A 14,871-nucleotide genomic window follows, 5' to 3' on the forward strand; every position below is an offset into this window, starting at 1 on the left:
ACTTAAGGTATAAAGTTACAAGGAAATATTAAGTATATTATCAGGAAGCACATTCTAATAATTGGAGTAGCCTAAAAATAGCATACATTTATTCGCAAATAATTATGCCTTCTTTTTTCTTTTATCTGTTCAACACTCATTTGAGCATTTAGAATGTGGCACACATTAGGTATACGATGGTGAACAAAATAGACAAAGGGACTCTCCTCCACGGAGTTTACTCTAATTTCTATGTGTAAAGCGATACTGTTTACAGATACCTTTTATATAATCATTTCACCAAGAAGCAAGCTCCCAATCGGGATATCTGAAAAGTGGCCGAGGCTGGGTTGGAGTTAAATCTGGCCCGAGAAAATCGGTAATAAAGGTAACCCAACAGAACAATAGGAAAGTATGTGCCTCAGGGATCGCCGAAAGACCGAACCCGGACTTTTCTCCTGGATCCCCCGCAGCTGCCAGCCCTTGCCCGCCGCGTGGCTCGCCTGGGCCCACCCCTTTCTCCGCCCCTACCCACCCCTTTAACTGACAACTCTCGGCCCGCGAGATTTGGATCCCTTTTCTCGCGAGACCTTCACTGTCCTGTGCCGGCTCTAGTGGCCGTTGGAGTGGGTGGAAGGGGCTCCTTGTATTGTGGTTTTTCGGCGAGTCCTGGTCCTGCTCAGAGGTATTAAGTGGGTTCTGGGAACCGAGACCCAGGCTGTTGTCGCGCGGGGGTCTCTGCAGGAGAGAGTGGGGCGGGCGCCCTGAGCTCGGGCCGGCCTCTGGCCACGTGTGCGCCGCGTGTGCGCCGCGGGTCCGGACTTCCTGTGAGGTCTCACCGCGGGGTACAGGGGTCCGGGTGGGTGGCCCGCGGGCGCGGTGACACCGTCCGCGGACTCCTGCAACTCGAGTCCGAGGCTTGGGGGCGTGGGAGCGGCCCCAGCGTTGACCCCGCCCTGGGCCCGCCGGGCGGTACCCAGGTGACAGCTGAGGCCAGCGGCCGAGTTTAGTCGCAGGAGAGGGTCTTGCGGATTGGAGACTTCGAAATTCCCTTCATTTTAATAAAGAAGTTACCTCATTCAGAGTTACCAAGTGGAATTGTTTTTTCTTATTTGCTACATTGTGAGGCTTAGCTGCCTTATCCAGAGAGACAGAAAATATTTGTATCAAGAAGTGAATAGGCAAGTGACAGATCCCACGATAATCTCTTTCTTTTTAAAATCAGGGCATACAGCACAATGGAGTATATGACAGAAACCACCGACCGCACCCCTGGACATATGTGAGTCGCGCGCCCCTCCCCCACCCCCCTTTTAATTTAAATTTAAAGATGTTAGACTGAAACTCACCAACTTTGGGGAACGCTTTTGTAATTTTAAGGGGGGAGGGATTCGTTGTCTTAAGTGAATAAAAATGAAAAGCCTTATTTCCTGAGAAAATAGAATTCATTTTTACTTGGGAAGTTTGTTACCGCAAATACTTAAGAGGCTATATTCACCATATATTCTTCTAGAGTGGCATTGTCCAGTACCGTAGGCGTTAGCCACATGTGGCCGTTTAAAGGACTTAGGATGAAATACAGTGAAATACTCAGTTCTTAAGTCGGGCTGGCCACATTTCGGGTCCTCAGTAGCCACATGTGTCTGGTAGCTACCATATGGGACATCACATATTATAGAACATTTCTTTTGGACAACATCAGTGATTCTTAAACATTTTCTGCCCCGAATACACCTAAGGTTATGACTCTCCCATCAGTTACACTGAATGACTAGACATGATACGCTTTCCTTCCTTTAAAAATTTTCTGCTCTGGTAAAGTGTTTACATTTTCGCAGTCCCTGTGCTATACTGAGGCTTTAAAAAATTGCCTTCGACCTGTAATGCTGTCTCATTACTGTTAGAAATAATTTAGACTTTCTAGACCTTTTGGTCTAGATATCAGCTATATTTTGAGGGACTTTGGAATTTTGGCTGCTTTTTTTGTTTTCAAATCTCAGCATTTCAAGGTTGTTTATCTACTACCTCTTTGAGGATTGCTTTTTTTTTTTTTTCTATGCTGCTTTAAGAGCAGAGGTATTACAGCCCTAACTTGAATGACTTCGTTTGATAGTTTTTAAATTTAATCAGTGCATTTATGAAATCTAATTTGTAAATTTTATGCTTTATTTATTTAAGCTTGTGCTGCGAATGTGGTGTTGCAATTAGTCCAAATCCTGCCAATATTTGTGTGGCCTGTTTGCGAAGTAAGGTAGACATCAGTCAAGGCATTCCGAAACAGGTCTCTATATCTTTCTGCAAACAATGCCAAAGGTATGGTGTGAACTATTCATCCTACTTACAGTTGAGGTTTATATATAGGATATGCTGTGGTTACCAAGGTACATGAAAAATGCATGTATTGAGATTTAATTTTATTTATGTTGATGTTACCAAAGATTTTAGAATTTGCAGTTTTGTAGTGTACTTTTTAGTTTGCTCTGCTAATCTGGTGAAGACAGTGTAAAGGTGTTTGAGTCTGTTCTTTTTCTGTTAAGAGATTAATGAGTTTGGTATATACAGTTGATAGATAACAAGTTGATGTTCATAAGAGTGAGAACAGTTTATTAAGGACATCCTTTATACCATGAAAGTGTTCTTCCCCTCAGTCACTAGAAGCTATGCATGATAAAAAAAAAAAAAGCACCTTATGTTTTAAGTAATTTAGCAGTGTATTTTGAAAATTAGATCTATGAATGTTCCCATGTAACCAAAATGACAATAAAAAAAGCTCAGTAAATCACATCTGCAATGGTCTGAAATAAAGACTGGATTTGAAGGCAGAAGACCTTCTAAAAATTAATGTTTATATTCCTTATTTATTAACTTTAGTTATTGCTAAACTACCCAGTAGGCCATTGAATAACACAAAACTGCCCAATGAAACTGTATAAAATTATATGCCTGTGATTTTCTGAATGGGTTAGGATTGTAGTTGTTCTTAACTTTTTTGGAGGGGAGGGGTTTATGGATCTTTTTGAGAATTTGAAAAGTTATCTCCCCAGAAAAAGACTTAACACATGTACATACTCGTATATATAAACACATGAAAGTTTTTACTATTTCAGGGGGTTTACACTTTGCAAGCTTTGCAAGTGTGAGGCTTAATCTATTATATATATATATATGGGCTATTCTTAAAAGCATGGTGGAGTAAAACACTGGACAAAGAATGAGGATACCAAGTTTGTCTTGGATTTCTCACAAATTAACGTTTTCAAACTCATGGCCAGTTAACCCCTTTAAAGCCTTAATTTCCTGATCAGACTGAAGGGGCTTCATTAGATGATTTATGAAGCCCTTTCTAACTCAAAAAGCATGCTTATTACAAAAAAACTTGTATAATATTTTTGAATGAAACTTTAAAAGTATTCCAAAAAAGAAAAAGTATTCACATAACACATTTAGAAGTACTATGTATTTAACAAACTTTTATTGAGCGCTGACTATGTGCTAGGCATTGTTCCAAGTCCTGGTTGGGCTAGGCTAAAAATCTTAAAGCACATGCACAAAGGATTTCAATTTTAGCTTAGATTTTAAAAATTGAGTTTTACAATTAAAATTTGGAAAGGGAATAGTCTGAACTATTTTGGTACATAGTATGAGGTACTAATTTATCTTTTTTGTGTGTGAGAAGTAAGCAGTTCTCAAGCATTATAGATGTACATTATAAATCATTTTAATGCCATTTTAAGATGATTTTTACCTGTTTTTCAGAGCATAGATGCGAGGAACTTTTGGTCATTTTGTCATCCCCAGTAGAATTCTTATGGTGCTTGCAGTGCTAAGACCTCTTTGCTGGGTTATTTTATTAGATTGGCTTTTGCAAATATACAGAATTTTACCTTTTTAAGTAAAACTACTGGTTTAATGGAAAGTGTTCTAGAACTATTAAAATATATTTGGGTCAAGTGCTTCAGATTAACTTGGGTTATTATATCTGGTTGATAATCAGTGTTATATCTGCATATGCAGATGGAAATTATTGTTTTTCCTTGGAGGAAAATTATTGTTTTCCTTGGGTTTTAGTATATTATCTTCTCTCTCAGATATTTCCAGCCACCAGGAACTTGGATACAATGTGCATTAGAATCCAGAGAACTTCTTGCTCTGTGTTTGAAAAAAATTAAAGCCTCTCTGAGTAAGGTAGGGCAAATAGCTAAAATTTCTTTTTGTAGGAATATGTTTTTAATCTCTCATTTTTGGTAAATCCTTGTATAAGTAGGTTTTTCAAAAGTAACTATTAAATGTTACTGTTGGTAAGCACTCTTACTACACATGCCATTTCATTTTTAAAGTTATATATGTTCTTTTTGTGAAAATGAAAATATATCTGCTTTAAAAGATTTAATATAGAATCAGATTTCTCATTTATCAAGAACCTCTTATATGCAATAAATTTTGGGGAAAATATTTGTATAAAACTACTGTTAAAGTTTGTCTTTTTTCTTTTGTATTGTTTTAAATCTTTATTCTGTATTGTCTTTTTGTTTTTTTCTGTGTTCCTGGTAATTTTCTTAACTTTATCTTCCTGTGTTTGTATTGATTTTTACTAAAATATTTTTAAGTTTCAGAGTCTTGATGCATCTGCTCTTCAGTATATCTGAGGCCTTGTTAATGGGTTTGGTTTTTTTTTTTAAACATTCCTATTTCCTGATTTCTCTCTCTCTCTCTTTTTTTTTTCCTGGAGTCAGTTTTTCGTGTAACTTGGTCTCTTTGCTCTCACACTTCAGGCTTTTGTCAAATGTCTGGTGAGCCCAATGTGGTGATGGCCAGGGTGGGGCTGGGTCTAGGAGGGAGGAGGGTGACAATGGGGGACATTGGTAATAGGGTCAACAATAAAAAAAATTTGCAAATATAAAAAAAAGACATTTCTTTTTTTTTTAATCCTCATCTGGGGGCATACTTACTGATTTTTAGAGAGTGGAGGAGACGGGGAGAGAGGAGAGACACATCCGTGGGAGAGAGTAACATGGAATTGGTTGCCTCTTGTTTGCACCCCAACTGGGGACTGAACCTGCAATCTAGGTATATGCCTCGAGCAGTTTATGGGATGATGCTCCTACCAACTGAGCCATACTGGCCAGGGGAAGGACATAGTTCTTAAGATGGGAGATGTTACAGTATATTAGTAAGCTGTCCTCGAATGATAGAGTATAGAGGGAAAAATTTGTAAAACTGCAAAGATACAGAATAGTTGGCTAGGAGATGTCCTGGAGAAGTAGGAAAGTGATAGGATATAGTGGAAGAATACTTTTCCTTGTTCATTCAACAAGTATTTGGCACGTACTTCTTGCCATCCCATTTTGGGAGCCTAGATATTTTACTGAACAGAACAAAGGTCTCTGCTCTCTATTGGGGCATCTTAGAGGTTGGTCTTAATAGGAGTGTGGACATTTCATCTGTGGTAACAGAAGAGGAGGTGTTGGCATGTGGGAGCTTCTGGAAAATCTCTTTCGATTCCTTTTTTAAAATTGTGAAAACAGATTCATGGGCAGTAGTTATTCAGGGAAAATCTATTATAGGATGTTTGAAGAGGGGAGAAGGCATGAAATAGACCTCTGGGAAAGTGGGAAAATGTACCAGAGTGAAGGATGGTTGCTGGGCAGGGTTGAGAGCTACCGTTACAAACTTACAGAATAATGTGGTGTGTGTGTATTTCTCTAGCCCCACCATCTGCATGGGTAAAGGATAAGCAGGCAGAGGATTGAATTTAACCAACATTATGATTTAGGCGGGTGACCAAGGTAAAGTGAGAGAGGGACCAAGGCAATTGAGTGTACACTTAGGGATCAGTGATGATTGATCTTGAGATTAAGCTGGGATAGGATGGAAGTGTGTAGAAGGGAGAGATGAGGGATAGCGAAAAGGTGGTCGGATGAACAGTTTGTAGATTTCAGTAGATTGAAAGGTTTTTGGTGTTCAGGAACTGGAGAGAATGAGCTGGAAATGTAGGAGATGATAGTCAGTTTGATACTTGGAATTGAGATTAGGGAGGTGGTGGGAGATTTAGTTATGAGTTGGAAGCAGGACAAGATCTTGTGGGGAGAGGAACTCAAAAAGAATGGAGAGGATAAGGTATTTGGGGCATTATTTATGAGGATACTGAAATCATCAAGTATTAGTATTATTGAGAAGAGTGACTGAGCCAGGATCTAAAAATCTTTGAGAAATGGAAGCAGGTAACCCAAGGATTAACAGATGATTTAACAGAGAAAGAGGTGGTGACATAGTCCCAAGATTTCAGATTCGGACCTGGCTGCTTTTAAGGAGGAGGTAGGGAGAATGGTTTAGAAAAAGTAGTTTAAGAGCAAGGATGATACCTGTTTGGCTCCTGGTCCAATAGCGGGAGGAAAGTGAGAAAAATATCAGTCATTACTTTTATTAGCTGCAGAGAAACAGTGTATGAGGTCTGCCTGGAAGGTGTCCAGCCATGTAATATGAAAAATAGAGACATTTATTGAAGAAGATACAAGATACAGGAAACATTGTTAGTAGGACAGTGACGCCTCAATGCCCTTCCAAGTAGGTACCTTGGGACCTCACACAGTTCTCCCAGTTGCCATCAGCTGCCCCATTGTATTTTCCTGAATCTCATCAATGGTCTTTCCTTGCAAATCTCTTTCCTTGCAAAGGTGATTTTAGTTTGTAGAAAAGCCAGAAGTCGCATGGCGCCAAATCTAGGCTACAGGGGAGCTGAGTCACCTGGGTGATTTGATGTTTCACAAAAAATTCTGCATGAGATGTGATGCGTGAGTGGGTATATTGTGATGAAGCTGCCAGTCAGCACTTGCCCTTAGCCACAGATTTTGTGTAGCCATTTTAATACTGAAGAGTCATCTGAATAGTTTCTGTGGAGGAACGTTTAAGCTTAATGCAAAATTTGATACAACTTTGTTGCTCCAATCAGTCATTTTGAATGTGACGGCTACACAGTACACTTGCTCACTCAGTGGCATCTACCATCCCTACTGACTAGTACAGTGAAGTCATCCTTGTTCATGCATGCTCATTGCAGTCCACTCTTGGCTGCCAGGTTATGTTGATGTTGCACAGACTGTTCTTGTTATACTAACCATGGCTGGACTTTTTACTGACAGACCTCGTATATAATCAAGAGCTCTACATGGTGATGGGAGTGTTCAGTGAAGAGATTGAGGATTTAGGAGGTTTTGTTGTTAGTGAATGTTGAGTTGCAGAGTGTTAGATGGGACAGAATAAGGAACATGTGGAACCATGTGGAGTTTGGTGTGTGGGAGATGGGGGTGACTGAGGTGTTTGGGACTATGGTGAAGAAGATTAAAGGGCCCAATAAAGTTGATTAATCCTGGTTGTCTGAGCACCAATAGTTTGGTGAGACTGTTGGGCAGTGGTGAAGTAGAGGTGAAGGGTCCACTTCCATTATTGCAGATGGAGGTTGGAGGCCGAGGGAAAGGGAGCCTTAGTGCCCATCGGCTTCCTCTTGACCCCTGCAGTTGGATACCGAGGGAACAGACGCTGCCTGTCACTCTCTGTACATCTGTGGCTTGGTGACTACTAGGGTTGGCTAGTGGGGAGCCAGTTGTATTAGGAGAGTTTACTATGGAGTGCTGCAGCTACGCTATCTAGTCCAGCTCTCACCAGACAGGCCTTGGTTAAATTATCACCTGCCCACTGATGTCTCCCAAATCTGTTATCTAGAGTTCAGATTTCTCCATAGAGCTCCAGACTAAATATTGTGTCTTATTAGCTACTGAACATCTTCACTTGATTTTCTCATAGGTTAGTCCTCTTAAATGCAAACATCTGAAACCATATGCAGCATCTTCTCCCTATTAAATCTATTCTTTGTGTCAGAAAAATAGGGTTATCCAGATGTCCAAGCTGGATACTTGAGCATCATTCTGTTGGGTTGACCAAAAAGTTCATTTGCTTTTTTTTTTTTTTTTCTCTGTAAGATGGCTCTAGTAGCACTTAGTTGTCTTTAATTTCATTAAAAACAATTTTGTTAGATTTTATTATGACAGCTGTCATATCAATGTGCATTTAAAAAAACTTATCAAAATTGGTGAATTTTTGTGTAGCCATTTTAATATTGAAGATGGAAGAAAATATGCAACATTTTCAGCATATTATGCTTTATGCTTTCAAGAAAGGGAAAAATGCAACTGAAATGCAAAAATGATTTGTGCAATGTATGGAGAAGGTGCTGTGACAGATTGAATGTGTCAAAAGTAGTTTGTGAAGATTTGTGCTGGCGCTAGAGGTTTCTTGCTGGGTGACGCTCCACAGTCAGGTAGATCAGTTGAAGTTGATAGCAACCAAATGGAGACATTAATTGAAAACAATCAATGTTATACCACATGGGAGATAGGTGACATACTCAAAATATCCAAATCTAATAAAGTTACTGGTGAAAATGAAAAATGTGACTTTTATAGAAAAAACTAAAGTCTTTTTGGCCAACCCAATAAAATCTGTTTTGTTCTGCCTTCCATATCTGGTTATTAAATCCTATAGATTTTGTATTTTAAATAGCTCTTGGATCTTTTTGCTTCTGTTATTTTTAGCACCTTTTAGTTCAGCTTACCTACAACTCCTGCCCAAATTATTGAAACAATCTTCATTCTTGTCCTGTTACCTCCTTCCTCAAAACATCTATTTTAGCAATATTGAGCTCTGTGTAGCTTCTCAGATACAGCAGGCTGTTCTTGGCCTCTGTTGATTCTGCTTATTTAGCAGTGCATTACCGTTATGGATTTAGTATTCAATGCATGAGATGCTCTCTAATGAATGCTTACTCTTTATTTTTTTTTAAGGACACATACTTAATATTAGAAAGATAATCCAAGTAGAAATTTCTGTTCATGAGATTTCTAGTAGATGATAAGGTCACAACATCTTTGCTTTCTTATAAAAAGTATAATGTCCATTCAAATCACAGTATATTACCTTAGGGAGAAGAGTATTTTTTTTTCCTATGTAAGTAGTATTTTATTTTTACTTGTATTATACCCATTGCATTAATGTAGTCATTAGATTGTCCTTTCATTTGCTGTTGTTGTTGTTGTACCTTTCATGATCCTTTTGTTTTTTTACTGGTTATGTTCGGTAGTGATACTAATTGCAGATTCCTTAAATATCTTATGAAATTTATTAAGGAAATATTTTTTATCTTTTCATTATTAATTTCTAATTTATTTATTTTTAATTTTTTTTTTTTATTGTTCCAATACATTTGTCTCCATTTTCCTCCCATCGCTTTCCCCTGCCCCACCCACCCTCACCTCCCTCCCTCAATCCTTTCCCACTTTGGCTTTGTCCATGGGTCCTTTATACATGTTCCTTGACTTGACCCTTCCCCTTCTTTTCCCTGTTACCCACCTCCCTCCTTCCCTCTTGTTACTGTTGGTTTCTTTTTTCTTTTGATGTTGCTGGTTATATTTTCCTTGCTTGTTAGTTTTGTTGATTAGGTTCCACTTATAGGTGAGATCATATGGTATTTGTCTTTTACCCCCTGGCTCATTTCACTTAGTATTATGCTCTCTAGTTCCATCCATGCTGTCGCAAAGGGTAATAGCTCTTTCTTTCTGCTGTGTAGTATTCCATTGTGTAAATGTACCATAGTTTTTTGATCCACTCATTTACTGATGGGCACTTACTTATTAATGAATTGTTCTCTCATATTTTTCTCCTCATATGGGAACTCATGTTATTTTCTGTTTGTGTTTTGTGGAAGGTCCGGCTTGTAGATGCAGGCTTTGTTTGGACAGAGCCCCATTCTAAGAGACTTAAAGTTAAACTGACTATTCAGAAAGAGGTAAGCTGTGTATAATTTTGTCAGTATGATTAAAAGTGTAGGTAGTGAAAATGAAGGGGCTATTGGTAAGTTATTTTATGACTTGAACAGCTTAAAAGGACATGAATGAACTCTTAATTTCAAATCTATTTTCTTTTGGATCATCTGCACAGATGATCAGGTCACTAATAGCAGCTGTTCCTTATGTTTAGTAGGCTAAGATAATCTTTTTAAAGTTACTTTATAGGAAAAAAAATTGAAGTAAAAACTTGAGCTATGGTGGTGTTTCTCAAACTTGGCTGGTTATCATGACTCACAGTAACTGAGTCAAAATGGCTTCAACTGGATGTGACACAAAAATATATTTGTTTAGAAATCTTCTGAGGTGATTTCAGATGATTGACTATGTTTGGAAACAAATTAGGAATGTTTTCTTTTTTGAGAGTTTTTTTGTCTTCTAAGGATAAATTTTATACACACACACGTACACAAATATATATATATATAAAATTCTGCAAAAAAATCCTCACAACCACTTCAACTAAAGGTAAATTTGCAATGTTATTATAGTAAATCTTAACCTATGTATCTCTCTTAAAATAGTATAACTTGTGACTTTACATTTAACTGATTATTGTTGATATTCTCAAAGCATTCCTGGAAAAAATAGTTTGAGTTAAATATTAAAATATTAATAGTGTCTTTTTAATAAAAATATTTGTTATTAAACAGAAAGGAAAGAATGAAGGAGAGTGATTTTTTTTTTTTTTTTTTTTTAAATTCAGGTGATGAATGGTGCTATCCTTCAGCAAGTGTTTGTGGTGGATTATGTTGTTCAGCCCCAAATGTGCGGAGATTGTCATAGAGTAGAAGCTAAGGATTTCTGGAAGGCTGTGGTCCAAGTCCGGCAAAAGGTGATGAGAGGAAGATGATGAGTGAATCCTCCAGCTCATATTTTATCTTTGTCAGCTTGAAGTACCTAATAAAACCTCTTTCTTTTCCCTTTTTTCCAAATCCTTCATGCACTGAGGATAGCCTAGGTTCCTGGAGCATTCACCTTTAGAAATAGATCGTTATTGCATTATAGGTAGTCTTTACAGATTGTTTTAGTTTTAAAAATCAGTGTGCTGCATCTCTAAATGGCTTTTTTTTTTTTTTTGCATTTCATCTATTAATTTAATATTGCATTTATGTTTAGACTTTGCACAAAAAAACTTTCTACTATCTGGAACAGTTAATTTTGAAGTATGGAATGTATCAGAATACACTTCGTATCAAAGAGATTCACGGTGAGTTAAAATGTAAAAGCATTTGAAATGCTGTCAGAATCTGTTAATCACTGACCTTGTATATTTTGAGAAAAGTGCTTAGAAGTGTGGTCTTGATCTTTAATGGAGAGGAAAAATGAATATCAGCTATGTCACCTGAAGAATATCTTTTAACTTTTGTATCTGACCTGAGTGCATTATGTATTATGAGTAAGATAGAAGATTAATAGTTTATATTGGTGAAACACAGTTTAGTGAACCTGGTTTTAGAAATGCTCTTACTGTCAATCAAGTTTTGCAAAAAATATAATTAGTAAGGGGGCATGTATTTTAAAGTATAATTTATATACTGTGGTAGAAGCAGTGAGACCAAACCTTGCTGCTTATTTAACATAATGCCTGGCTACTTGTGGCTAGCCACCAGGAGAAAGTACACCTTTGTTCTGGGTAGCTGCTTTGAGTAACTCTTGGGAATAAGGAGATCCAAATATTGTAGCTAAGGAAGCTAAACACTTACTATTGTTCATCACCATGGCAGAATTATCCTCACACAGAATTTTTTTTGTAGAAAAATATATGGATACATTTTGTGACATACTTCTGCAGTCACTTTCAAACCAAAAATGTTATAAGTTTAACCACCCCACCCCTTTTTCTTTTATTCAGAGGAATTAATCTTCTCCCCCCTCACCCTCAGTGGTTCTTGGTTTGATTTCAATGACTATTTTGTTTGTTTGATTGTGTTATTTGTAACTTTTAAAAATCATAATCATAAAAATTCAATCTCAGAAGTATATGTGAATAAATAACAACTAGGTCCCTTTTATTCAGTTGTTATTTCTTGAAGTAGCACTGTAAAGCAAGGTATGTGTGTGCTTTCTACATGCACTGTGATAAAATTGGTTTCCCAGTTTTGGTGGGAGGGATCAGATTGGTTGGATCATTCTGTAATATTCTGTGACTTAACAACATGTTACGTTATATATTTGTAAACCTTCCAACTCACTGCATATGATTATATTTCATTATTTTTAACCACTATGTGTTCATTAATCAATGTCTTCAATTATTTACTATAACCTGGCTTATAAGAGGTTCCATTTTTTTTGCTGCAGCAGTGCTGAAATAAATGTCCTTGTGTCTGTGCATATTTAGTGGTTTTTCTGTGGCATTGGGTTTGAGAGTTGAAATTGCTAAATGATATGCTAATACTAAATTTTCTATGTACTGCTAGATTATCTTCTGAAATAGTGCCAGTTTACAGTCCCATCACTTATGAGTTTCCATTTTTCCCCACACTTGCTAACGTCTCATAAGATTGTATTAGCCTTTCTAATTTTTGCTGTTCTAAAGGAGCAAATAATGGCATCTTGTTTTAATTTGCATTTCTGTGATTAATGAAGGTTAACATTTGCGTATGTGTATTAGCCATCTATATTTACCTCTAATGTGAATAGCTTGTTCTTCACCTATCTATTTTTCCTCATTTAATTTGTCTGTTTTTCAGGATATCAATTTCATTACTTGTGTGTGCATGTATGTATACACAGAGAGAGTGAGCATGCATTTGAAAGCACGTGTTTGAGCATGAGCCTGAGAGAGCAGATGCTTTTTGCAATGTCTCATGTCTTATTATTTTAATTTTCCTTCTTTAGTTATACACCTATGGCTTTATGACTTTTGTGTCTTACAGAAGGAAATTTTCTCTACTCCCAAAATTATTTTTTAAAAAGTAAATTATAGTTCATACTTTACTTTTGCATCTTTAATCCTACCTAGTAGGAGTTTTTCCCAGAAGGTTAACCTGCATTGTTTTAATACCTATTACCAAATAGTTCATCTTTTCCCCACCGATTTGAAATATCTCCTTATTCTTACATGCTAAATTCCTTTCTATACAAGGCTTACTTCTGGTTAATTTTGTCTCACTGCTTCTACCACAGTATATAAATTATACTCTATGTATTCATTTTTGTATATAATATAAGACAAGTGTCTATTTCTCTCTTCTGCATATGGATGACCAGTTTTTCCAATATCATTTGTTGAAGAGACTGTCCTTTCCGCACCATGTATTCTTGGCTCTCTTGTTTAAAATTAGTTCACTGTATATGTGTGAACTATTCTAACCTCTCTGTTTTGGTTCATCAGTCTCTATGACTACATTGATACCATACTGCTTTGATTTCTGTAACTTTGTAATATATCTTGAAAGCAAGAAATGTGGTGCCTGTCCTTTATGGTTTCTTTTGAATTGCAAAGGTTTTAAATTTTGAAGTCCAATTTGCAATGTATTTTTCTTTTACCTCTTGTGCTTTTGGTGTCATGTTTAAGAACTCTTGTCTAATCAAGATTTTCCTCTATTTCTTTCAAATATTTTATAGCTTTAGTTCTTATGTTTAAGCTTTAAGTTAATAACCCATTTGAGTTACTTTTTGTGCATGATGTGAGAGAAGGGTCTAAATTCATCTTTTTCATGAGGATAGCCTGCTTTCCCAGGGAAAAGACTGTCCTTTCCCAAATGAACTGCCTTGGATCCTCTGTCCAAGATCTGTTTATAAATGTAGGGTTTATTTCTGGATTCTTGAGTCTGTTCCATAAATTTATATGTCCACCCTCAGGCCAGTACCACACTATCTTGATTACTTAAAGTTACTGAGTTGTGAAGTTGGGAAATGTAGTGTTTCCAATTTTAAAATTGTTTTAGCCATTCTGAGTTATTTTAGTTTCCTAGTTAGCTGAGTTGTTTGGAAGAATATTTCTAAACATTTCTTAGCAGGTAGTTTTTCTTTTAGTTATCCCTTTGTAGCTGAATTTTAATGCTACTGCATTGTGATCAGATAATGTTGTCTGTAGTAATTTTTACCATTTTGAATTTATTGAAGTTTTTTAAAAAACCGTAGTACATAATTATCTTATGCATGTTCTGTAAATTTTAAAAAATTGTATTCTTTCTTGGGACCATGTTCTGTAATCTCAATTAAATTAATCTTGATAGTTGGTTATTAAATCCTTGTATAGATTTAATTCTGTGGATCCTTCCTATTTTTGGTCAGTTTGGTCATTTTGGCTTTGATAGTCTTGTACTAGTCCCCCACAATGATTGTGCATGACTTAACATTTGTTAATTTCTTTTTAATAGTTTTTGTTTCTGCATCTCAGTGCTGTTATTAGGTGAATTTCTATTGTCATCTTGGTAGATTGTTACATTTATTACATAAAATATCCTATGTTTTTTAGTGTTTTTATCCCCGCCCGTTGACCTTGAATATTATTATGTTTGAAATTAAATTTATGAATCTTATTTTCTTTTGTTAGCATCTGATTTTGTTGAATAAATCTTAAATGACATATTCCTAAGTATTGTGAATGTATTTTCTGATAATTTGATTTTTTAACACATTTTTTCTTTTAAAAATATTTTTATTAATTTATTTTTATTTTTTAAAATTTATTTATTTATTTTTTCAAATACATTTGTCTCTGCCCTCCCCCCACCACTTTCTCTTGCCCCCTCCCTCCTTCCCTCCCTCAACTCTTCCCCTTTGGTTTTGTCCATGAGTCCTTACTATATGTTCCTTGACTTTCCCCTTCCCTTCCTTTTTTTTTTTTAACACATTTTATTTGTTATGTAATCATGTTATTAGAAGAAAATCTATTTGTCAGTATTATTTTCATGTGACTTTTTTTTTTTAAAGATGGACTGGATTTTTATTATTCTTCAAAGCAGCATGCTCAGAAGATGGTAGAATTTCTTCAGTGTACAGTCCCCTGTAGGTATGTTCTGAACCTAAATGTGATTAAGTC

General features: G+C 36.4%; 1 protein-coding gene across 3 annotated transcripts in view; it reads left to right on the forward strand.

Moving 5' to 3' along the window:
• NMD3 (NMD3 ribosome export adaptor) overlaps window positions 1–14,871 on the forward strand; it is a 44,321-nt gene that overhangs the window by 16,010 nt on the left and 13,440 nt on the right. Inside the window, exons 1-8 of one of the 3 annotated variants that reach the window (XM_054580286.1) lie at window positions 557–664; window positions 1,205–1,261; window positions 2,158–2,292; window positions 4,068–4,164; window positions 9,737–9,817; window positions 10,582–10,710; window positions 10,995–11,085; window positions 14,763–14,841. In XM_054580286.1, the coding sequence (XP_054436261.1) occupies window positions 1,218–1,261; window positions 2,158–2,292; window positions 4,068–4,164; window positions 9,737–9,817; window positions 10,582–10,710; window positions 10,995–11,085; window positions 14,763–14,841 (656 nt within the window). In that variant the 5' untranslated portion in view covers window positions 557–664; window positions 1,205–1,217. Of the gene's footprint in view, window positions 1–556; window positions 665–940; window positions 960–1,204; window positions 1,262–2,157; window positions 2,293–4,067; window positions 4,165–9,736; window positions 9,818–10,581; window positions 10,711–10,994; window positions 11,086–14,762; window positions 14,842–14,871 lie in introns of those variants that run through there. The other 2 variants (XM_054580274.1, XM_054580277.1) reach the window with 2 other exon arrangements.

Source organism: Pteronotus mesoamericanus, unplaced genomic scaffold, assembly GCF_021234165.1.
Source record: "Pteronotus mesoamericanus isolate MK-2021 breed Mesoamerican mustached bat unplaced genomic scaffold, CSHL_Meso_final contig_116, whole genome shotgun sequence".
Taxonomy (NCBI): Eukaryota; Metazoa; Chordata; class Mammalia; order Chiroptera; family Mormoopidae; genus Pteronotus; species Pteronotus mesoamericanus.